The sequence below is a fragment of the Oxyura jamaicensis genome, chromosome 12, assembly GCF_011077185.1.
Source record: "Oxyura jamaicensis isolate SHBP4307 breed ruddy duck chromosome 12, BPBGC_Ojam_1.0, whole genome shotgun sequence".
Lineage (NCBI taxonomy): Eukaryota > Metazoa > Chordata > Aves > Anseriformes > Anatidae > Oxyura > Oxyura jamaicensis.
In genome coordinates, this window is record NC_048904.1 from 11,615,018 (window position 1) to 11,640,603 (window position 25,586).

The 25,586-nt window shown below is 39.2% G+C and overlaps 1 protein-coding gene and 1 long non-coding RNA gene across 3 annotated transcripts in view; both read right to left on the bottom strand.

The window, feature by feature from the left end:
- Positions 1-808: 808 nt before the first annotated feature.
- The window catches only part of UROC1 (urocanate hydratase 1), a 38,142-nt gene continuing 13,364 nt past the window's right edge, over positions 809-25,586 (bottom strand). For both annotated transcript variants that reach the window (XM_035337372.1, XM_035337373.1), the window contains 14 exons: positions 25,374-25,440; positions 24,772-24,915; positions 21,057-21,145; positions 20,555-20,617; positions 19,546-19,725; positions 17,967-18,064; positions 17,635-17,707; positions 16,199-16,320; positions 12,324-12,394; positions 11,307-11,405; positions 9,731-9,830; positions 6,772-6,853; positions 1,425-1,524; positions 809-1,050 (listed from right to left, as the gene is read on the bottom strand). In XM_035337372.1, coding sequence (XP_035193263.1) covers positions 910-1,050; positions 1,425-1,524; positions 6,772-6,853; positions 9,731-9,830; positions 11,307-11,405; positions 12,324-12,394; positions 16,199-16,320; positions 17,635-17,707; positions 17,967-18,064; positions 19,546-19,725; positions 20,555-20,617; positions 21,057-21,145; positions 24,772-24,915; positions 25,374-25,440 — 1,429 coding nt within the window. In that variant the 3' untranslated portion in view covers positions 809-909. The remainder of the gene's footprint in view (positions 1,051-1,424; positions 1,525-6,771; positions 6,854-9,730; positions 9,831-11,306; positions 11,406-12,323; positions 12,395-16,198; positions 16,321-17,634; positions 17,708-17,966; positions 18,065-19,545; positions 19,726-20,554; positions 20,618-21,056; positions 21,146-24,771; positions 24,916-25,373; positions 25,441-25,586) is intronic.
- On the bottom strand, positions 5,387-6,765 carry LOC118173116. The gene is made up of 2 exons (XR_004754022.1): positions 6,642-6,765; positions 5,387-6,609 (listed from the first exon to the last, which is right to left on the bottom strand). It is a non-coding gene; the product is annotated as an uncharacterized LOC118173116 (long non-coding RNA).

Sequence of the window (25,586 nt, forward strand, 5' to 3'; positions counted from 1 at the left end):
ACTCAGGATCTAGATTTTATGGAGGTTTCCATGCATTTTGAAACTGCTCAAGTGCAATGCGCTTCTGCAGAAGAAACTCAGTGGTGTGAGGCAACAAAGCACACATCAGATTCATCAGAAGGACACCATCTCAGAATGCAGCAGAATTTGACTCCCACTAATTTATCGTAAGTTGTTCCACATTTTTCAAGCCTTAGTCTAAGATGTTTGGCAGTGGTCTACTACTACTTACCACCCTCTGGTTCTCCACCACCACCACCCTTCCCAACCTACCTAAATAATTGGCACTACATTCTGTTCTTTTTTTCCTTGGCTAACAATTTTACACACAGGCAAGCTGCACTGGCCATTTACAGTTTATCCATCTGTTTCTGTTGCAACAACTAAATGTTCTTATGGTGATATAGAAAAGTTTGATTCCAGCACATGTAATATTAGTACATCCTCCAACAGCCAAAGAATAAATCTGTTTTACAAATCAACATGTTTGACTACTAGATACCATGACTATTTGCTGATAGCAGCAGACTGAATTAGAACACAGTTCCAATTTCCAATTCAAAGTCTGGTCTGCCAGAGCTAAGAAGTCTCCTCAAATTCTGAATTATCAGGAATAAAGTGTTTTTTGTTTGTTTATTATTTAATGGGACAAAATTCCAGTTCATCTTCTTACAGTGAATAGTTTCTTACTGCAAATACTCTTCCAATATGTTAGTGAAAAGGCTGTTCCTGACATCTGTGGACCTGTCACAGACCAATACAGGCCTGCACTGTTAACAAGGAAAAACAAAACAAAAACAAACTCACATGGAAGAGACAATTGCAAGGCTTTTATCATTTGCACAGGTAGGATATCAAGGAAGCAGTTTCAAATGTTTCTGCCAGGACAACATTGCACTTGGAATACCACTAACTTTGCAGGGCTTGCTCTAAGATGTCTTCATCTACCACCTTTTGGGGAAGAGTCACCTTCAATGTGACATTCTCTTTCATTGCTTGGCAGATCGTTTCATAAGCATAGTCATTACCTGACCAGCAGCGTCTTGCAACCTGTTAGACAAGAAAATCAATGAGTGTAAAAATCGTACATTTCTCATGCCACATCCCATCTTATGCAATATTTGTGCAAACACTGGCACCTAATTTCATTACAATAAATCTTTCAACTCTGCCAGTTTCTAGTTTCCTTACTGATTTCGGAGGTGATTTTTAAATAGCTACTTCATTTTCATGAATATTTGGAACTGCAAAAAGCAATCTTGGCCGCTTCAGAGATGGAAATCACAGTACTAAATCAAAACAGGATCTATCTGGACACTAATGAAGACAAAAGCTCTAACGGTAGCAAAGGCTGCACAAGCCTTTCATGGTACCTAGAAGTTAGGAAGATGTTAAAGTGAATGCATATAGTGAGTTTTGCTTACTCCATTGGAAACATCCCAGCTGAGCATCATCTTAGCTCGTTCTTCAGCCTCTGTGGACCCATCCAAAACCAGGCCAAATCCCCCATTGATCACTTCACCCCTAAAAATATAAACATAAGATAATTCAATCAAAAGAACTGGAGCCAGTCCCACAAAACTTACAGGACTGAAATTGTTCAGTTCCACTGGAGGAAGGATGAAAACAGAAATTACACTGGATAAGAGGAACTTACAGTGACCTCTTTTATACTTAAAAAAAAAAAAAAGGGGGGGGGGGTGGGGGACACGACACTAGTTTCCTGAGCTGCATAAAACCTATTCTACCTTTCCTGTAAAGAGCCGTTAGCAGTCAGCATCTCCTTCAAGCAGGAGTGCCAAAAACTAAGCTTATGCTGTGCTTCCTGGGAACTGCACTCTGTACTGGCTCTAGAAACAAGTAAAGATTAGCACTTCTGATGGACTAGAGAATTACCTGTCACAGGGTATTTTTGAAGGTTAAGCTGTTCACATTTGCTACACTACAGCCTGCCATATACTTAGGATCGTGACGAGGATTGTGTACTTACTGAAGCAGACAGATGGATCTATTTATATTCTCTCAAGACAAATGAGAGAGCATCTCTAATTAAAAAAAGTGTTAACCACTGCTTAATGCACATCTGCCTTGATCATTTCAAAAGCTGTCATTCATTTTGTATGAGATACGTAGATGTTTAAAAGACACCAGTGCCAACTTTTCAGGAAGCAGGCTTATTGGCAGAAGAAGAACAGAAACATGCTCCAAACTAACAGACTATACTTGGGAGAAATACCAGTCTGGTTTCAAAAGGACAGGGAAAACACAGAGAAAAACATCTTGTCTCACTTCAAAATCTGGTCTGCTCAAGTTCCTGTTTTGTTGCATATGGTGAATCATGGAGAATACAGTTTGAAAATTACCTATTGCTGTAAATCTGTAAGAGACATCTAGCATTATAACTCAGCATCAGCAATGTGTGAGATGGGGCATGTTTTACAGCAAAGCAACATGTGGTATGAGAGACTACTAACGAAGGTCCTGGAGGCAGGATTTTGTCCTCAGTGTTTTATAGTTAATAGAATTAGTATATTCACTAAATTTACTTAGAATAACTTCGGAGATACCCATGAATCAGGCAGGAGTTAGGTGTTCAGAAAAAAATATTTCTTACTGTATATTTTCCAGCAGTAACTTTTGCTTCTCAGGAAATAGGAAAAAATCAAGTTGGACTGGAGCCTCAACAATCTTGATCTGCTTTGTGAAACTAAAACTCACATTTTTCCCCTTTTCAATGTTATGTTTTTAGTTACATGATGTTAATTCCCTTTCATTGGTTATATACACTACCTGTGTGGTAAGTAGGACCTTATCACATAGCTGAGGAAGGAACTCAGAGCTTCAGGTCTCACAATGATTCTACCCATTATTGGAACTCCCTCCACTTTGCCATTGTTAGATATATTGCTATTACAAATAAAACCTTTTTTTTTTTATTTTTTTTCCAACAAACATTTGTCATAGCTGAATATCAGAAGATTAATCACTTTCTTATCTTTAGCAGGAAAATCTGAAACAAAATCATGTTTTAACTGAGATGTTTGAATATCCTAAGCTCTGACATTCAAAATAAAAACATTTCATTTTGATTGACACTCAACATGTTTCAGTTTGGAATTTAATTCCCAGGATCTTCTTACTGTGTGAAATCTTTCATTAACGCTGCTCTAGGTCTCATTTTGGGATGAAAACAAGCATCCAAACATTTGTATTTCTTGCAAACTCTACTTTTTGAATGGCTCATGTTACTATCTTCTCCAAAAGAGGTGACCAGATTGGACTACAACATTACAGCTGTCACTGTATGAAGATCAGGGCCAGTTACCTCACAACATTCTGCTTCTTCTGTGTACAGAGACCAAATTCTCACTAGTCTTTCTTTACTGTCAAAGTATAAGCCTAGAGTACACTTACAAACAGCAGTTATAGCATCACAATGTAATCGGGATCATTGCATGATCACACCTCAGGACAGCCTACTGATGATTTCAGACAATAAGATGAGACCTCTAGATTGGTGCTTTATAAAGATTTTTCACACTGACAGATGATGTTCTGTCAGTGGCAGAGATTCCCTCTGTGCACAGCATCCCAAAGAGCATCCTTTGAAGCTCAGGCATCAGCAGTGAGCGTCTGATCTCACTTGCACTCCATAAATTCGAAGTCTCTCCATCAATTTCCACAGAGTTACCCCAGTGTAAATCAGAATTATTCATCAGAATCTGTCCTACTGTCTAAAAATCACTCAGAAATTAGATGCCAACATTTGTTAGGATGGATTTTCTAGCAAAATCTCTCACTTTTAAAGGGGAACTCTCTGCCTTCATTAGCATTGGGTCATATTTTCAGGTAATTAAAGAAACATGTGGCATTTTGACCTAAGCTACCTCCTATAATTTCCAGATGTCTCCTTCTAAGGTGATCAAAGAAAACAAGGCCTCTCTCACAAACAAGATGTCACACTGTCAACAGCTCAGTTCAATTCTTAAATTACTTCTGCCTTTTTGTTACTATAGGCTACCCAGGCTCCATGCTAATACGTATTCTCCTACAAAATAAAGAGGCAGCAAGAAGTGAGTAACATTCATTTGCTGTAATTATAGTCAAGACCATGTTAATCTTAAATCTCTACAACAGCACATGATGCAGATTCCAGCTAAATATTAATCCTGCTTTTTTCTGTTTGCCCCAGCAGGCTATTGTGCAGAATGTCAGAGCAGGTAAAAAAATCTCTCCAGTCTCAGAAAGAAGACACAGCAGATCTGTCAACAGCTCCAGGCAAGCCCAGCCTCTGCAAGGAGGACGGGGAGCTTGGCACAGTGCAAATGCTATTTCTGATCTCCCTGAACAAAAACAGTACAATGGCAACTTCATTTCCTTCTAATCATATGTATGTTTATTTAAAAATGTTTATTGCTTATAAATATAAGCCTTTACATGCTTCGCATTTCCAAGTCAGCTGACAAGAAGGCACACAGAGATTTCTTTACAACAAGTCAGCTGAATTTTTACCTCCCCAGAGAGAAAGCAAAGCAGTCCTAAAACCTAAAAGCATCTGTCTTTCAGGCAAAGAAAGTCATTTATAATGGTTGGGGGATGGTTTTTCTTCTTTTCCCACCTTTAAATTATTCCCCTCTCTCTCCTGAGAAGGCAGAGGGGTAGAGTGCTTTAACTAGCCCGGGTGGTGCCGTGATTAGTTAAACCAAGCAGAACCACCTGTCGTGCCTTGGCTTTCGGGGCTCTGCAGACCACGGCATCTAATGACACGACATTGTTACTGCATCTGAGTCTCAGCATGGAGGCTTATTAAAGCTCGTGCAGAGACAGGACTAATTTTCAGGCTCCGCATTCTTCACTGAAGCACAGTAATTTAATCACAGAGGGCTAAGACTACTCCTGAGAACAAGGTGAGCAGACACTGTTCCACAATGACAAGTCACTAGGCAGCCATAGGGACTGGTGAAGAGGATAATCAAGCCCTACTTTTCCATGGATATTTTGATTTCAGTGAATAGCCACATGCTAATTTCCCAATTCATTACATAAATGACATCACCTTTCCTCTGCCTGTAGGGACAACTTCTTTCCAATGATGCAGTTTTAATAAGAAGCAACAATACAAGTGAAACTGTAGTGCCAGTTTTTCCAGAAGTCAAGGCAGTCTCACCATTGATCCAGTCTGTTTGATTGCTCAGAGGGCTAGGAATGTGCAGGAGGGATTGGTTTTATAGAGGCCAGAAAGAGACAGAGAATAAGATCATTTTGATTAAGCATCATTAATGCCCAGAACACCCATGGCATAAGCAATTACTTAAGCTATCCCAGTAATTATAATCACCATAAAAACATTCCAAGTATTTTGCACAAGTTAGCAGAAAGTGTTTTCCTTCTCTTATATTCCATAAGCAATATTTTAAAAGGTTAAACTCAACTAAAGCCATTCAGATAGATCTAGTCTGCTACTGTCTGGAGTCTGTGACTGCAACGACCAGAGTAAGTAGTTATGTATGTGTTTTCCATTCAGAATTACAGAAGTTGTGAATAAAATCCTGACCATTGTGGTTGTTACAACTGAAATCAGTAAAGTCAGACTGTCACTTCATGTGTTTAAGCCCTCAGAAAGCTTTCTTATCCAAATTTTCAGTTTTGTGCTTGCATACCTTCTATTCAGTAGCTACTTCACTGAAAAATCAAAGGAGGTAGAGTACAGGGGAGGGAATTCTCCATCTGACTTGGTTATTTTTCTATCTCCAGCTCATCTGGTTGAGTAATAATTAAGTACCATCAAGTGTCCCTGAGGAAAACATCTGCAACGAGTTCTTTGTTTGCTGCTGTTGGCATATTGCAGAGCTGGATGAAACAGTGAAGTGAGAGAGATCACTACAGTAGTTAATAGAGGGTTGTCCCCTTTTTAACTGGCTACACAACAAAATGAAGACATGACTGTAAATGGGAAAGGCTTTGCTGGACTACGCCATAAAGAACAAACAAGTTAAAGACTCTGCAGCGTAGCTAGGCTCTCATTTTCCCTAAGTCTGTGCCAAGCCAGAGTAGCCTTTTAGTAGTATACGAATGAGATTAATTTCCCTTTCCATACATGATATTTCTCTCTGCTTCTGAGTCTAGGCATATATCCTAGTTCTGCATCTTACGTGAAGAAGGTGCTTAGTCAAGTCCTTGCATAGATGTGGTCTTTTATGGTACCATGCAGAAACAAGGGGAGAAAGAAGAGCGGGGGGGGTTGCTGGCACCTGAGCTGTTTTGTATCAACAGCCCCTCGTTGCACTTTAGCACATGGGCATTTATATTGGGGTCCTAAGGTCACAGATTTAAATACAGCTTAAGGGGAAACCTAAACATAATCCATCCACTAACACTCTGGCTGTGCATGTGTGAAGACAACTTTGGAAATGGGATTTGTTCAAAAAGACCATGGCAGACTGTCCTTGTTTTGCAAATTAAGTTCTCCAAACTGTGCTGTGGCCAATGTCCAAAACACTTTTTCTTGACATATGGACATTAATTAAAAGAGCTTCATACAACACTTTACCACGTAAAGTGTACCACACTTTACCTTATAATACATCCTTGCAGCCCTTGTCTCCAAACCTATCCTTCCCATGATCCTATGATTCCCAAACCTGTCCTTCCCATCATACTTCTCCAGTATTACACACGTTCTGTAAAATTCCCCTCCTATCTCTCATCCCCACACACATACACAGCACCAATAACTGCATTCGGATTCCAGCTTTAGAAAAAAGTTCTTACCAGCCAACTCCACCACCGTTGTGCAATGCGACCCAGGTTGCTCCTCTGAACGCATCTCCTACAAAGTTTTGTACTGCCATGTCTGTGGGGAGAGAAAAGGAGTTACCAGGGCTCTGACATGCTGCATTTGTTGTTGTGCTGCTCACTTCCTTCCAGTGCCACCTCGATTATAGCTGATTGAAGGCAGTGTTGGAAGCAGGATTTACTTACAGCTTCTCTCACATACATAGAAAACACCTCGGTGTGTGTGTGTGTGGGGGGGAATGGTGGTGGGGGGAGTTATGGGGTGTAGGAACAAGCAAGAATTCTCCAATTCTTTCTTTCCCCATCACAGTGCAGGAACCAAATGCCAAGTTCACACCATGGCTTACGGGGGCTCGTTTTCTGTATCTGTGATCCAGTTAAAGAAGCTGAAGAACATACCACTCCTCAGTTGTTAGGTACCTCCTGAGGGTGGAAAGAAATACAATCCTCTCCTTGGGAGTGCCTCAGTTGTGGAATAAGCTGGACACATACATGTAGAAGACTTCAAAGTGAGGGGACACTTGGAAAACTACATACCTTGCAGTTCTCAGGAGAGCCTGAGCTGAAGTATTTTCAGATCAGACTGCGAAGTTAATTCAGCCCCGTGCAGAAAACCAGTCTAAAGCTAATGGGTTGCATTTTAGGAACACAGTCACAATGAAAATGATACAAGCTGCCATTCTCTGGACACAGGAATTTCACCCTCAAAACTGGAACTGCTGAAATCACAGGGGATGTTTCTTTTGTTTTAATAAATGAAGAAAAATAAATGTAGGAGACAAATGTAATTTGACTAATGTTAAATGCACAGTTTCTGCAGAAGTGTTCACTAGAATTTCGTGTTCACTACAACTTGTGCTAAAAGATATACCCAGAGAGGTGAAAAGAGGTACACACAAAGGATAAAAGTAAAATTACCAAAAACACTTGTCCAGATTTAATTCAGGAGCAATAGATTATTTGCCGTGTTTTTTAACACCAACAAATAGGACATAGCAAATGTCTCACTAGTCACATTTGTAGACCTACAGTTGTTACACTTCTGATGGAAAAAATGAGTTTACTTGAGCACTAATCTATGTTAAACCCTGTCAAAAGCCCCATTATGGCATCTTTTATCTGGCATTATGTCACTTTAATAACCCGATTATCATAATTACAGTGCTGTCAGGAGGAAATGGGAGAGATTCAAATCCCTATACTCTAAAAACATAGAGATTTCTTCCTCAGCCACTGGCATGATAAGAATGGAGCTTAGACAAGGAACACGGTAAATAGACCAACAACGTAATAACTCTGTGCTCCTTGGTTTCATTAAAGGTCACTGACGGCAGATGTCGGTGCTGAAATGCTCTTTGTAGAGCAGCGATGACCCCTGTTTGACAGGGATCAGACTGAGGTCCTTGCTGCAAAACAAAAAGAGATAGGCAAAGGCTCAACAATTCTTGTGTGCCAGAGAGGAGCCAGCTTCAACTGAACTAGCTCAAATGTGGCATTAAAACAACAGGAAAGGAGGGAGAGGAGAGAGAGGAAGACCTAAGATGTAAGATATTCTTTAATTACCTCCAGAGGATCATCTGGTAAAACAGAGTTAGACTAGGTTTCAAAGACCAGTGAAATCAGTGGTCAACAGGATTTGGATAAGCCCATGTAGAAGGCAAATAGTTCATGTAATTCACAAAATTCAAAGAAAAACAGGTAACATAGTAAACAGCCGTGTTAGCAGGCCTTGTTTCTATTTGGCCTCTTCTGAGGACATTGTCTGGTGTTTACTTAAATGGCTAGGTCCTTTGGTGGAGACTTCAATTTGGATTGCTGTTCCCTGTGCAGCTGCACCATTTTCTCACAGCTTGGCAGAAGCAAACATTATTTCAGGCCTCTATCCATCTGGCACATTAGAACCAGCCAACATACTCAGAAAATGTTGAAGTGGGACTGATAGGTACTGCTAAAAGCCTAATTTCATCAAGCAGTCCATTTAAGATAGCAGGGAACGTTTCTCCTTAACATTGAGCCATAATTTGTTTCTATTGTGAATTCCCAGTCATAATGGAAGCCATTCAATACTCTCAGCTACCTCAATCATAATTTCTCCTTCTACAGCAGCTTGTATCCTCCGGTCTGAAGTCACTTCATGATTGTCAGTTCATGGCATGTGAAAACATTACTGGGCTAAAATTATCATCATCATTTCCACTTTATGGATGGAAAATTGAGGAAGATTTAGGTTAAACACAGTTAGTGCTTCACTCATTTTTCACATCTGCAGTCTGATATTTGTTGGGTTTATTTTTTCTAAAGCACCGTCTCACAATCTTAAAAGCAGATTCTGGTTAGCTCAGGTCAGGTATGCAGAATTAAAGGTTTCTTTTGAACAGTAAATGTACATGATTTGCCCACAGTCACACTGAGTGAGCAACAAGGTTTGGAATATAATCCAGAACTCCTGATTTCCATTTTTGTGCTTTCACTTGCAAAGAATGTATGTACCCTTATGTCCAGAAAAGTTCCTTTTAGAAACTCCAGACTTTTCCTGAGTCCTTGATTTTGCTTTAAGCAAAATGCTGCTATAGATCTGATTTTGTGCATCCCAATGAAATACTGCTGTAGTTCTGGTCAGATCACCTCTTTGAAAGAGTGAGGTGCAAAATTAAAATCAAGCACAAGATGCAGTCCTCTAAGACAGATTGCTCTCCATTTACATTGAAGTAAATCTGGTGCATCTTCATTGAATTTTCATTGTTCTAGACTTCTATTTAACTAGCTCTACAGTCATTTCTTTATCTCTTGACAGCTACTATGTCAAGTTCACAGAAAATCTGATTAATTGGGATTATAGGGTTGAACAAAAACATTTCAAAATGTTGCATAAAAAATTCTCTTAAAGCAATTTTCTTGTTTGACTGTACAGACAAGTCTCAGATGCTTTGCTGACCTGCACAAAAGGCTGATCCATCATAAATGTTTGACGTTTCTCTGTAAGGACTGTCAGTCCCGCTCACGTCATGGTGATCTCGGCTGAGGACTACTGGAGCCTGCAAAAGCCAAGGACAAGCAAATGGAGTCCTTTATGGACTGTCAATGTTACCACATATCATATTTTGCTGAGTTCACTTTATCTGAAGTCATTTCAAATCTCAGCTTTGTTCCATCTCCTAAACCCCCTAAATCTCCTTCTCTCCCTGTTATTATTTATTAGCAAAGAAATGTTGATATGCTGTTCATGAGTCATCATTTCATAGACAGTAACAGGAGTTTGTTTTAATGTCAGTGACATCCTCGAACAGGACAGGGAGAAGGAAAGCAATGTGGCAATTTCATCTGAAGCCAAGTAGTTCTTTTTCTGAACAACAGCAAACATATAGCAAGTGTTACTGTTTTCATTCTTTTGGAAGACTTCAAGACTAGAAATAAGGCAACAATTAAAAGTAGTTATCTCCTGCAGCTCAAACAAGTCCATTCTTGATTTGGAATTTAACTAACAAGTGTGAATCTAGACTAGCTGCAGGTCTTGCACTAGGCTTCTGTAAGAATAATTCACTCTCTTGGCATGGTTTGGTATAGAATTAGCTGGCTTTGTTTTATGCTGGCAGTGGATTAGTAAATAATTGAAAATAGAAATGAGCACCCAGCTTGCAAGAGGCAGAATGGTGATTTGAACAAATGAAAAAAGTACATAAAATCTGAAGGACCTGGGAGTCTGACCCTGTCAGTCACAGCTCCATGGGAGTGCTTTGCCTGGTCAGGTTTATTTTTTAAGCCTAGCTTGCAGAGATGTTCATTTTGAATACTGAGGAGGTCAACAGCTCAACATTTGAAATATTTTAACAAACATTTTCTGAGTAATAAAAACACAAGCCTTTCCTAGCTGGAATACATACTAAATTTTACTGGAATTTTCCCCTTTTAATAAAGCAATTATTGTGGTTTTGATATAAAAGAGATTGAGATGAGTAAATATGCCCAGGTATGCTGTTGCTGTATACACGCAGCCGGGACACTGATGAAGACTGTTTAAAAGCAGGTATCACAATCTTTCAAAAGTTTTACTATCCTGGGAAGGAAAAGATTTTGATTTAAATCACTAGATGTAATAATATGACTGAAAGCAAGGGACTGAGGGTAAGAAACACTGGGCAGTGGCATGGCCTCTTGTTATGTGTGATGTCTGGGGCACTGCTAAGGAGTTTGAGACCCTGTCTTGTGTTTTCTGCAAGTCACAGTGTGGTGCACTGTACCTGTAGTTGCTCAAACATAGAATAAGGCAAATTTCCAACATGAAATAAAGGACAACGTATTTCAGTTTCTAAACCTATCTCTTCCTTTACACAACACAATACTGGTTACATACAGAGGAGTACTGACCTCTAGCATATTTTAATAGAATGGTCCCACATAAATGGCAGGCATTTCTCCTCTTATTGATTGAAGCTTTCTCCTTTCCCACCTGCCACCCTAGTCTCAGATACTAAACACAATTACTGGACCATCTCAAGAGGAAAAAGGCAAACCTTAATCCTTCCTTCGGAAATCGCTCGATTAATAGCCACGGCTATAGACACACGACCCCTCTGATCAGAATATAAGATTCTAGCTTGAGAGCCGACAACCTGCAAAATAAAAAAGCCAGAGCGATAAGGTTCTCTGTGCAACTGGCTTATCTTCAGGCCCCAGATAGATATAGTCACAGGATTGCCTCCTCCTGTAGGAGAAATTACAGATTATTCATTCATCAACATCCAGCTTCCAGAAAATAGAAATTAAAGCCCCTCTTTGAACTGTTTTATCTCCACTTGCACAAACAGTGAGATGTATTTCTGTATTCAGCTGCTACTGTCCAATAAATCCCATTTTTTAAATCAACCTGATAGCTAGACTATAATCCCCCTATCAACAAACCCCTTATCAACATCTGAGAAGCAGAGGTTTGGAACTAGTGATGGTGGGCTGGAAGGGAAGAGAAATACAGAGACAAAGAATGTCAAAGAACATCTGTCCTGCACAGCTATGCTCCTCTCCAGCCTTTACTCCACAGACCAGTTTGTTTTCCAGATGAGGAGAGCACATGTAAGCCATTCAGTATTACCAGTTAGCTTCACAGTGAGAGCCTGCCCTAAAAGAAAAACAAAGGATGTTTCATTGCCATCCTGCTTCCCGTAATATAACATACCTGTTTTGAAAGGGGAACTGAGAACTGCAGGCCTAATGAGGTTGGGCCAAATAAAGGACATTTTGAATGGTGCTGAAAGGTAGTTACAAATCAGGTGGAGAATGAATCACTAGCCTGTTTCACTCCAGATATAAGACTACAGCTTGCTGTATTATTTTAACATTTCCAGATGAAGAGGTGAAGGGAAAGAACTGCTTCAGCTCACCCTAACCCCCTGCTGTGGAGAGATGTTTAGTTATGAGCCATGGTATTTACAGACGGTGTTTTCATTCATACACATTCCTACTTTTCACTCCAGCATCTGAAACTGTTCTGGACCAGGAATGATCACTTGTGCTGAAGGAGGTTGTGCACTTACCAAGCTGTGCCTGCCAGCTTCCCGAATCCAGCGGATGTTGTCATGGTACTGCTGCTTCACAGATGTGCTCACTTGCAAGAGAAAGCAAGAAAAAATAGGTTTTAAAAATGAATGCAATATGCTCTAAATTAAATTAAATTCATCTGACAGCACTAGTAAGTCAAATTCTGCTCTGAGATGCAAGCACACATATATACAACACATGAAGTGCTGTATAGAGTCCTCTTCGCAGCCAATGCAGTAATTGGTAAAATATATTTAGAGGGAGGTATGAGATGCTGTGCAGCAGGCAGTTAGAATGATAGCTCCCATTCAGGTCTTTAGCAAACTAAATTAAACCTTGAAATATGGGCTGCACATACTGCTCATTTTCGGTTACCTGGCTTGCTGCCTACTAGATGCCTAAACCCTTTCTGAGCCTTTCCTAAATTAGTAACTTCAGCAAACTCCATAATACGGGGTACTACAGCTCAGTGTTGCATCAGGTAGTAAATAACTTCTCTGAGCATCTATCAGAAATTCTCGGAAGCAGCTGGTAATATATACTTGAGGATAAGTTACATCAGTGCTTGGGATATAGATTTATAGGACTGCAATTGCTCTGTAGTGAATTGCTCGTGTGAACATTCTTGTCCCAGGATAAACCCAAAGTCACGTATATCCTGCTGAGGTACGTTGCCTCACATTACTACAGAGAACAAACTGCACATAAAAACTTCTTATGGATTAGCAACTGTGTGTAAATCCACCCTACACCTTGTCTAGACATGGATGTTATCTGAGAATTGAATACAACATCTTGAACCGCTCTCCAGCTTCTCCTCTCATTTATACCTGTGCAGTTCCATCTCAAATCAACCAAACCAAAGAGGACAAAGAATAAAGATATTTGAAGTGAAAGACAGGCAAATACAGCAAGTATCCGTAAGATACATGGCAACATCAGTATAACCAGCTGCCTCTAAAGGCATGGCACCATCTGTGCCAAGTGAGTAACAAAAGGGAGGAGTGTAAAATGGCACAGAAGCATTGTCTTATTATCTTAATTTGGGGGGCTTTTATCAGTTATGCCTTTCCACAAAGGGTGCATGTGTGCTCAGCTGAGGTTACAGTGGTTTAGGAAGTTACTCCCTGTAGGCAAAGTTTGGTCTAAAGTTACATTGCATTACTTTGTCCTGAGACACAGGCAGCCACCAGGACTCAGCTGGCATGTGGCAGCATGCTAAGCCACAGTGACTTGCTTGTGCACTGGAGCTCCAAATCATAATCATTACTGCAGATGCCAAGATAGCATGTCTCCTTCCTCTTCCCAGCTCTCACCCATTTTCAAGTCAGATTATAATGTACAAATGACTTGCATTTGAAAGTCAGACAGGAGTAACTGCACGCTGCTAACTTGAAATTGGCCAGGTAACTGAGAAGAGTGTTTAGACTGCTATCTTTCCATTTAGGCAATATGACAGCAAACATGCGTGTAAAACTAGAACTACACTGGGTTAAACATATTGTTAAAGAGAAATACAAAATACTCGCATTCTTGCAGAGGCAGGCCTTCCACAAAGTTTTAACAGTCCTAAAAGGACCTGTCAGGGCTTTATGGGTTGGTTCCAAATGAGAGCTTCTAAACACTGCGATGAAGATTAACATGTCAGCTCTTAGACTCGCAGGGAGTGAAAGATGAAACATCTGCTTGTGCTGTCCTAGTAGGATTGTGCTGCCATTCAGAAGTTTCAAGGAAACATCTTCTAGAATGTCATAGGTTGTATTCATTTAGATTATTACAGGCATTTCATGAGAGTTTACAGGTGTTACTCTAGAAAACCAAATAGTGAAAGAGTTCTTTTCTACCACTTTTATAAGCCATCTCAGAATATGTACGTATTATACCTTGCTGTGCATGGACTTATAGAAAAGGTCCATCTGTTAATTCTATAAAATGTCACCAGAAGGGTAGCCAGATGAGCAAGCTGGCTACAAGGACATATCTCACTCAGCACAGCACATCTCTCTCTCCCAGACAGTTCCAGTAACAGTCATTCTATGTCCTAAACTGTGGTGTTGAAAACCAGGTTGGTTTTCATCTGTTAGCCCTGGGGAAGTGAAGAATCCTCCCTTTTATTTAGACCTCCCTGCAACTGAAAATCTTACAGTTTTTTCTAGAAAGAGCTTAACTTCAGATTAGCTCCATGTATTTCATTTGCTAAACTGCTGCCAGCCCTCAATCCAATGTCCCAAAAGGAGTCCCTTCCTAAATCAGGCAAGGGTACTGTGTTGCTTCTGGTATTTCACGGGCTCCTGTGCTTATTTAGGTTTTTAAAAAATGCTAGAAGACATCGTGTATGCAGAGGAACAGTCTTCATTAACACAGAGATTGCTTCCCTTTTGCTCTTGGGAGATTTGTGTTGTTGTTAACAGCTCAGCCTTCAAGCTGCCAGAGAGATAGTAAATCCAAGTTACACTTCAGTCATCAGTGCTGCATCTCTTGCACAAATGCTAGCTTAAAGCTGAGGTGCCTTGGAATTGGAAGCAAATAAAACTATATAAGATTTTTTCAGTTTGTGAGGTTTAAGCATAAAAATTCATCTCCCCAAAAGAGGAAAAATGCTTAACATTGAGTTCAAGGCCAGGTCAAAAGTTTAGACTTTGAATACAATAGACTTAAATTCCACAGAGCTGCCTTTCAACCATCACAACCAATTATTTTATAAAATTCAAATGCAGGCTCACATTTTAGATACATATGTATATGAGTATATCCAGACCCTGGAATTTGGTCCAAGCCCACGTCTCACAGGGACTGGGCAGCAAGTGTAACAGTTAAGAACGTGAACCCATGAATGACTGTTTATTTTCTGGCCAAATTCTGTTTTCATTTCTCTTTGAAATCCTATTCCCATCATCCTGCCAAATACAACAGCAAATCCAATAATAGCATTGCTAGCATTGCCCTTCAGCCTGTTTTCACCTGTTGGGATTTTAAAATGCCATTTTAAAATTTGAATTAATAATATACATGCAAGAGTTCCATTTTTATTTTTATTTCATTTTATTTTTTAATGTGGAAGAGAATTCTCTCCTCAGCCTTACATTAGCATCTGCATAAACACCCACATACTATTGTGCACACAGTAACCGATCCATTTCTGAGTCTTGCAATGCAAACCATCCAAAGGTCATGCATCAGTTCAGTCTTGAGAGATGACTGGTGATTTCAGTACACAACAGAAAAATAGCTATATTATTTTTTAAAGAAACTCCAGTATTTTGATATGGAAGAGTGAAAGTGTAATTCCTAGATACTAGAGCAGTATACACAACCATGAATCCCAAACTGTTTCCACAAGTGGCAGACCCAGCTGTCACTTTATTAACAACTAGCAAAAAATTTTAGATCTCAAAATTGTAATCCCAAATAAATGACACTGGATGGAGCACCAAGCCCATGAAATCCGGCTTTCATGCCACTGATCTGCTTACTAACCTCTTACAAACCTCTATAGATTCCCATACCTCATTCCCCTGAGACAGGGGCAAAACAATTTGACTCCTTTATCAAGCTCTTGGAGACTTAATGAAAGATACTGTTTGCCTTAAAGTTTCAAGGTGACAGAGTGCAGCAAAATCTTTAACAAATGAAAAGAGATGCTCTTAGCCAAAAGTGAAACAATAGTTTTGGGATCAATAGCCTTTCTGCATGGTGTTTTTACATCTTACCTACTAGTTACACTCCTCTGGGGAAGAGTGAGATCTCCAGCTCACATGGAACAAGCAAGAGATTGCTTTCTGTGGTTTCAGCCAAAAGCCATGTTACACAATTCAGTTCACTTTTGTCCCCAAAACACTCACAGTGATAGGGGCATGGGATGTTGTCTTACCTCCCCGACGAATGGAGTCCTCCAGGACAGACATGGCAATTGAGTCAGTGGTAGCAAGATCCTGTGGGTCACCTGAGGTACAAACCCAGCGGAATGGCCCAAATCCCAGGGAAAAAATGTCCCTGGGAAGAGAACGTTTCATTAACAGATGGTTGAAATTCTTTCTTTATTTATCCTGGCTGCTAGCAGTGCTTTTCTTTCATTAGCTGGAGACAGAAGAATTTCAAACATTTTCAATGAACTAATCTAAACAGAAGCATCAGGGGCCATTAACTAATTAAACAGTGCTGTTTCCTGCAGCCATTGACTGGCGTGTAAAAATACAGTCAGACTATAATTTTGATAGAAATCTTGGACAGTTCTATCAAACAGGTGCACCATCAGATGAATTGCAATTTTGTTTCCTGATCCATAAAATTTACTACACCTGTTGCCTCCTTAAGCCAGGCTAACTCCGAGTACATCTATTCTATCAGACTATTGTAGGTTTGAGAAAGCGCCTGAGTCCAGACTCATCTGTTGTCCACATTGTTTACACACAAGACTGAGCTTCAGAGAATCTGGTGGGTGCCTTACTCTACCTTCAAGCTTTTATTCACGTAGTACAGGCAAGCTAAGCATGAGTCAGAAGGTGTTATAACCAAGTCTTTCAGTGGATGTCCTGAGCTCAGGTCTTTCTACAAGCAGTGCATGGACAGCTTGAGTGAGGAGTGCAGCTGGTGACACAGGCAGAAAAGAGTCTTATTTCAGACATGTTTTGAGTTCAGTGCAGACATAGGCTCCAATGGTTTGAAATTATGCTCTACTGCTCTGAAGAGACAAGCTCTTCAATTTAAGCTCTTAGAGGTGAATTTGCAGGTAGTTACAGTTTGAGGCAGCAACTTGGCTATTTTCTTGAGTAGAGCTGCTTAAGGAAAATTGATGCAACCAAAGAGAAAATGCAACTATTCATGTAAAGGAATAAAGAGTTTTGTTTTGGCAATGTTTTAGCTTACTGTTCAGACATCTGGTATCTGTTTTCATAAGGCTTTTTAATCCTAAAAAGGATAAAGCTTTTACACCAAGTTAACAAGACTTGTCATGCTTTTCACCACAAATTATTAGCAAAACACCTCTGCCATCAGAGTCTTATACTAGTCACACACATGTCCCTCCAGATCTGGCTCTTCTTTTCCTTGTAGCTCTACTGAAACCAATAGAAAACATGAGCATGATGCTTATAGCTTATAGGACATCCTCCTAAGTCACACTGGGCACTACTCCAAAGTAGAAGAAAATTAGACTAAATCTGATGTAACACCTGTAAGATCAAATTTCTTACTGCTGTAGTTGAGTCCTTTTCATTGTATACACTACACTGCCAGATTTTCACTAAGTGAAGTCTCCAATAGCCATAAAGCATTAGAGTACTTTAGTCCCAGATCTACCCAACGTACCCCATGATGTGCTGAACGTAGGAAGGATATCTGAATTCTGTTTTATTGGCTCCTTTTTTCTCAACATCAGCACCTATAAGAGCATTTTAGAGTCAGTGACTTGATGAAGAAAAAAATATATAAAATGTATAACCAGAGTGCACCTGGGTTCCCATGAAGGCTTTCCTTCAGCCACAAAGGAAATAAAGGACCTCAGAGAACAGTGATAGAACAAGAGGTACTAAAGAGTTGGCATAACACTGTGACCAACCCTATCCTACCAAAGAACAGGGATGGAAAGAAGTATTCAGGATTTTTCTTGTTCCCACCTAAGAACTCCAGGATCTACTCACCAGCCCTTTGAGCTTCCAAGAGAAACGCATTGCCATAATCCCAAAAAAACATGCCCTTATCAGCTAGTCTGTTAATAGCAGCCACGTGTCTCCTCAGACTGAAATAAAGAATGAAATCATTATTCCTGATTGATTAAATATCAAAGAGAATCATATCAGGAGCTCACTAAAGGCAGGGAAGCAGTGTGGAGACAGATGGAACTAAAAAAAATTAAAAAACAGGCATAAACCCATAAGATATTTAAGATACTTTTGATCTCTGTAGCACCTGTTATCCCCAAATCATGAACTGATTCATAGCCATTGCAATTAACAATTAATTAACAGTGAAGGGTCATATCTTTCAGAAAAGAAGTGCAGCCAGCTCTGAGGACTGAAAGTAATAACAGCTTACACAAACATGCAAAACAATTCAAAGAGTTCAGAGAGAAAGCCTGCAAAGACAGAAGCATTGAAAATGGCCAGACGTCACTGTTCTGGCCTCTCCCTTGGCCTGAACAGCCCCGTTTTCCCTTTGCTTCCAATAGCAGACTATACCCCAGGATTGTCCCGATACCTTTCTCACAATATCCAGTTCTAATGTCAATGCATGGTTGCATATGGAGTTGTACATGCATAGGTGTAACCTCTTGGAACTCTAAAAAGGTAAACCAATGCCTAACAAATTAAATTGTGCTTTTTTAGGTCATATCAGACTCTTACAAATGAGTCCTTCCGAGAAATGTACCTGTTATCTTTGTCTTAGCCCATATGATACAGACTTGGGAAACTGGAAAGGTTCTTGTAGGTTCCTAATCCAAAATCAAATAGATTACTTGCCCATGTTCTAGCTTCTACTAGAAAATAGCTCTCCAGTGAGAATATTTAAGGTGAAAAATAACAGTCATAATGTCTCAAAAGTACCAGCTGAGAACAACTGTACAGTCTGCTGCTTTAGTACCACAGTTCTTTGTTTATACATAAATTTTACTAAATTGTTCCCTTTGTAACATTCAATTCAAATTTCACTTGCAAACTTGTAAGTCAGGAGTAGCTCCCTGAAATCAAAATGCTAAACAGAACTTAGTTACAGTTGCAGAATGCTGGGAGGACTGATCGGGAAAGTTTGTCCCCTTGTTATACCCTTCTATAAAAACCTATCACCAGCCACAGCTGGAAATGTGGTAGGCTACATGGGTTGCTGGCTTACCAATTGCTGTTTTATGCTTTAGTCAGTGAACCTAAACCAACTGTTAGTCTATATGGAATTGTATTTATTGCCCTGGATGTTCAAAACCTAATGCAATTTAGGAATATTTAGAAGCAAAATAAATCGTAAGTGTCCAGGCGTCTGGATTTTCTATACTAGTGACGACTCCTAAAATGGTGGGTAGGTGACTTGTCTGCCAGACTTTGAGTAACAACCGTGTAAGTACAAGTCAGCAGTGGCTAGTATAATTGGTACAATATCTCTACCCCAGCTTTCTACTGAAGGGCAGTATCTTATTTCAGTGAAACTTCTTGCGAAAAAGACAAAGATCCAATCACTTGCAGAGCAACAAAATTTAAAGGTTGGAACATGAACCACCAAAACATTTACCTCTCTTGTACCATGGTCCGGAACTTCCCTGGATTGGTGGACAGGAGCTGCTTTGCTTCCTCAAAGCCAAGCTGAACTGGATAATATCCCCCACTGAATGGGTTATGACATGAAGTTTGGTCAGACCCCAGATCAACTAGCAGCTCTCCTGTTGAGTCCAGCTCATACACTAGCCTCTCCCTAGAGGGAAGGGAAGAGAATGAATGAAAAGTTTGAACAAAAGCTGTTATCTCACATTGAAGCTCCTCTTTCAGGTAAACAACTTCTTGAGATGGAAGTTCATCACAGAATCACAGAATCCTACCTAGATTAGTTGGAAGAGACCTCCAAGATCACCTAGTCCAACCCCTGATCTAACACTAACAAGTCCTCCACTAAACCATATCACTAAGCTCTACATCTAAGCGTTTTTTATGAAGGTATGCCCTTAGCAAGCTGTCTTTATTTTAGCAGTCAGGAAGTGGAAAATTATGGTGATGAAGATTTGCACGCAACTTTTATACTTTACATTTCCCTGCCAACAGATATGTCAAATGCCAGTATGACATATCAGTCATATACTGATTAATCTCAACCGCTGGTATATGGTGTAACAGCAAGGTTTACCATTGGATAAAGCCACAAGAATGCTAGAATTTACATCCATTATCTGATTGTTTTTATTCAGTTGATGCCTCAATACTTCTATTTTTCACTGAAGTCAAAGACATTTTCTGGCTAACCAAATAGCAAAAGCTTAGGAGATGGAGAAATTCCCTCTTCATCTGAGGACAAATCTTAGTGATTTCTTTCCCTAAGAAATTCACTGTTCCATAGGGAAAGATGATGCATTTCCCATGCAACTGGAAACTGGGACACAAGGATGAAAATCCCTCTTTTGACAATTTTCATGAATATCTAGTCATGAACTCAGCACTACATTTAACGCTGCTTCTCTTCCAAGTCTGAGAACTAATCCTGGGTTGACTTAACAAGCAAGAACATTAACATATCCATATATACTACTTACCACAGATCTACTACATTCCCATGGTAACCCAAACTAAGGGCAATTTTATTATTTCTTGCATCTCTAGAATAGAGATAAAAAAAGACAGGTTGAAGAAAAAGTACCTCATGTAATTCTATCCTGCAACAAACAAAACTAAGTGTATGTGATTTCCAACACTTATCTAGACAATAGAACTTTGGACCTTTACGTAGGTTGATTCTTCAGGTGTAACATAATTTGTAATTGCTATATGCATATTCATGAAAAAAATTGAGACATTTAACATATAATATAAACTATGTGAAGCACCGGTAGTGACAAATTGTAAGCATTGCTAGTCACTAACAAGGAAAGCTGCTGTTTGGAAGGATAGATACACATTCAAAAGCAGACCTGGGATAAGAGCAGATGTCCTTCAACCCCTCCCTCTGTGCATACCAAAATAGCACAATGCAAAAAAAAAAAAGTAAAGCAAGGATCAGGGAGTAAAGATAAAGTAACTGAATGTTACAAAACATACCTAAGACGAGCAATGCAATGGTCTAGGTTATTAGAGATTTCCATGAGCCAGCCCTGCTTGTAACGTTTCAAAAGTGCTGCTTCATCAACCTAAGACAAATAACAGAGGATCTTAAAACTCCTGTTTCACCCACAGAGTCCCTTTTACCTTTTTATTATTATAATTAATAAGAAAGTAGCAAGTGAGTGAAAGGAATACTCCCACACTGGCCTTAAGATGATTGTTCAAATACTTATTTTCCATCTCTGACTTCTACCAGTCTCATTCTCTATTATTTCAGGCTAGAAGCAAGAAAAAACCTGACCTATCACTTCCCAAACATATTTTACAAACCAGAAATTCTCATTAAAATTGTGCAAGAGGTAATATATTTACATCAATTTTAAATGATCTTTAATGTTTGTTTTGATTATTTTCATTGAAAATTGTAAACCTTATTATTATTATTAATAACTCAGACTTTTCTGCCAGACTGCCCAGGACAAAAGAATGGTTTTCTTTTGACCCTCACTTTTGTACTTTGACTTCTGGTTGAAAATCTCAACCAAATATGGGAAAGAAAAGAAGAAAGTATTTTCTTGTCCCAGCTGGCTGGTGCCTCTGTGAAAAATGGAATGGATCAAAACAAAACTATGTCTTCAATCCCCTCTTGCTTTGAACTTTGAAGCTCCAAACAAGCTCAATCCCAAATTGGTACTTTTCTGGAACCAGTTTGTGTGTATGCACCAGAGATGGCTGGATAAAAATATAAATGGATAGACAAACTGTGGAGGCTTTGGCAGAGATTCCATATTAATGATTCAATGCACAAACTTGTACATCATTAAGACGTTCATAATGAGTTATCAGTGGCATAAAGCAAGTGGCAAAATTAATTCAAGCCAATTTTCTGTGGTGGCAACTGACTTAGACGCTCAGAGCGTTGTGTGTGCGCACAAGAATGCGTAACCTGAGTATCTTACAATATTACATTAAAGCATTTTTACTTCTCTATAATCCACCCCCATCATTTCCATTTCATTATTTCCCATTAACAAAGTATTTATATGTAAATTAAATAAGTTATGTATTCAGGAGTTGTTTGAACACCAGGAAACCTTTTCTTCCCCAATTATTCTTAGCATGAGAAACCTTCCATCACTTCCCACATCAGTAATAAAGACTATCCTTCCAAAACCCCAGATTATGATAATAGCAGTGTCACTACCAATAGAATTATTCAACAAAAAGTCAGGTGCCGTGGGGGACAGCTGCTTTGGGAATTATTTAAACCATCACAGGGGAAAAGGATATTAAATGGTCCATATGAATTACAGGAATGGGGTTCATTTAAAGCTCTGCATAATACAGATCAGATCTATTTAAATCTTTTACCACATCTTATATATTTTATTTCAGACCTCTCTGACAGTCTTGGAAAGTCTTTCAGACTTGCTGGCACATGCAAAGCTGGATTCCTTTGAACCATCTTTTCAAATATGGGACCTTTTTTTAAAGCTCAGTTTTAAAAATTGCACAAACTGATGAGCTAATGTCACCTCCAGTGTAACCCTAGAGAGCTTAGCACAGCTCAGAGGAGATCATCTGGCCCTCCACACAGCTATTTCATAAAATTACAATCTGCTTCATGTCAAACAGAAGAGGTAAAAGACTTGCACCATTAATCCCTTCTGTCTGAGCTTCGGAAGCCCTGGCTGACAAAATGACATCTCTTGCACAATTCATCAATGCCATTTGCATAAATAGTTCCTTAAATAAATAATATGTACATATATATAGCTATCCACATGTGCTCCTGAGACTCATTTCCGACAAGGATCATCTCACAGGAGATAAAAACCAGGCAATATTCAGTCTCCTGAACAAAATCATCTGCAGCCGTGGAGATGAAAAGGACAAAGGACTGCTTTGAATAGCATTCACTGAAATCTCTCCTTTTGTATTCTAGCATTTGAAAGTTCATGATGACAGGGTCAAAGTCTGAACGAGATAATTTATTCAATAATAATTTATTCAATGATAAATTTGATCTTCGTGGACTACTTGATGCAATCTCAAACACACGCAAAACTTACGTTGTGCTAATAAAACCATTTTTGCACCATCATTACAAAATAGATGGAATCCTAAATTTCCATGAGTAAGATTTCTGCTAGCCAGAGTAGGACAGATTTTCTGCATGCCACGAAGGCAGTCTGACCCATTATGTTTTGAACTTACAATTATTACAGGTTAGATTGCCATATTCTTACCCTTTTAATTGCAGCAAGTGGCACATCCATAGCAGAGGTCTGCTAGTTAATTCTTTTTATAAGCTACTTTGGCTGAGAAAGCTAAACTCCCACTCTAGTCTGCTCTGGAGTTATTTTCTCAAAATCTTTCTTCCTCTGGAGCAGTAGCAAGAGCTGATTATCTACCAGAGAACTCAATGCATTTTGATCGGCTCTTATATCTGTTCCACTAAGAATGTTTCCCCAGTGTACTGAATTCAAATGTTGTCATGAAGAAATAAATGCATGGAAGAGTTTATTACTTCTCAATAGTTACCATCATTAAAGAAATTCACTACCATTTCCACAGAATTGCAGAGCAACATTTTCAGTTAAAAACTATTGCAATGATTTATAGTCCATTCTTCTGATTTGTTAGAACAGAGTTCTGTGATAAGCATAGTAGCTGAAATATGCAAGTATTAGGAGTCCCTAATGTTACTTTCTTTATATAAAAATCTATTTTACTTGAAAACTATATATGTGAATACTTATCAAGAATTTGTTCAGGTTCAGCATCAGATATATGACACTTAGAGATATCTATGTATCCACTGTATCCTACAATACACTATACTAATCACTCAAATATTAGCAATCTTTGAATCACAGATCATTGTTAGATTCTCTTTGTTTATAGAAGGAAACAGCTGGCTTATTTTAACATATTTGGAACAGAAATATTACATCAGGATGGAAGACTCTACAGAAAATATAAGCTGTGGGTGAGCTTCAGGGGACAGTGAAAATGATAACACAACTTCTCCCCGACAGCATTTACTCTTAGCAGAACTTACCTGTGTTGTCTACAAAGATAGACAGTATACAACTGAAATTCTCATCAGTGCTTGTAATTACCCTCACCATTTTCACACTGAAGCCAACTTTAGGTTTCCCAGTTTTACAAAATCTCATTGACTTCAGAGAACCACAACGCTGAGCAAATTTGTTAGTCCCACCCTGGATGACTGAATCATACCACCATTTTTAACAGGTATTTTTACTGCACCTGATAAGGGTGTCAGAGGAATTAAAGGTTAATTATAATATAACTATTACTTTTTTAACCTAATAGACTTTTTGGCATAAGAGGATATAGTTCCCATGGGAATTGCCTGTAGAAGTTACATCCTTCCACACGTGTAATGATAGTAGTTGAAGTGCTGAATATGGCCTATCTAACGGAGTCATTCTGCATTATTTGAGAAGCAACCATAAGAAGTAATAGTTCATGTCATTACAGTACAACCCAGGGAGCAAAAAGATAGATGTAGAATAGCAGTGAAAAATGCTCAGCAATGGAAAGACATATAGATCTTGGAAGGCAGTATCTTTTTTGAGTTCGTCCTGACAGGGTTGATTGAGGAGCACATCTGATCAGGAAGATGAGGCTTCTAGTTCAGCACATGAAGACAAGAAGACAACAAAAGGAGAATTTCTCTCACCTCTGCAATGATTCCCACACACCCAGCAATGACCGCAGCCTTTGCTTGAGCCCCACTCATCCCTCCAAGACCAGAAGTAACAAATACTTTTCCAGATAGGTCTTCAGCCTTCAGGTAGCGACGGCCTGCATTCAGCACTGTGAGCTACACACAACACAATATAGCAGTTATCAGGAGGTATTTCTTCTAGAGTCACCAAAATTTAGTGAAAAAAAAAATGCCACGTTTTCCCAATTAATTTCCACAGATACTTGTAATGCATGGCTGTTTGCAAGCAGGACTGTTAAAGGTACTCTCAGGCACTTATTTCCTATGTCCAAATGACATTCTGTTCCTTTTGGTCAATTCATACTTAATTTACTGTAGCTAGATGTGATCTCAGATTGAGACCTTGATAATAGATTCCTTCAGGTCTGCTTTCTGCTTAAGATGTCATGGACTGAGTAGAATGACACCAACTTTTTAAGGAGCAGGTAATGAGAATTTCTTTGTTAATCAGAACATCCTCTCACAGCAGTCCATGCCACTCCAGTCACCAGCCACTGCAGGAGATACACTCCTCCAATAGCTATCAACAAATAAATATTTCCTCAATTTCTTACCACAGTCCCATGGACTATTCCCTGAGGTCCAATGTAGCAGTAGCTTCCTGCAGTCATCTGGCCATACCTGGCAATATCAATGAAAACAATGATACCACAAGTTACTCAGGCTGGAGGGAGGGCTGTATACATCTACGTATATTTCTAGCATAACAAAAAACAAAACGAAAGAAAGAGAAAGAAAGAGAAAGAAAGAGAAAGAAAGAGAAAGAA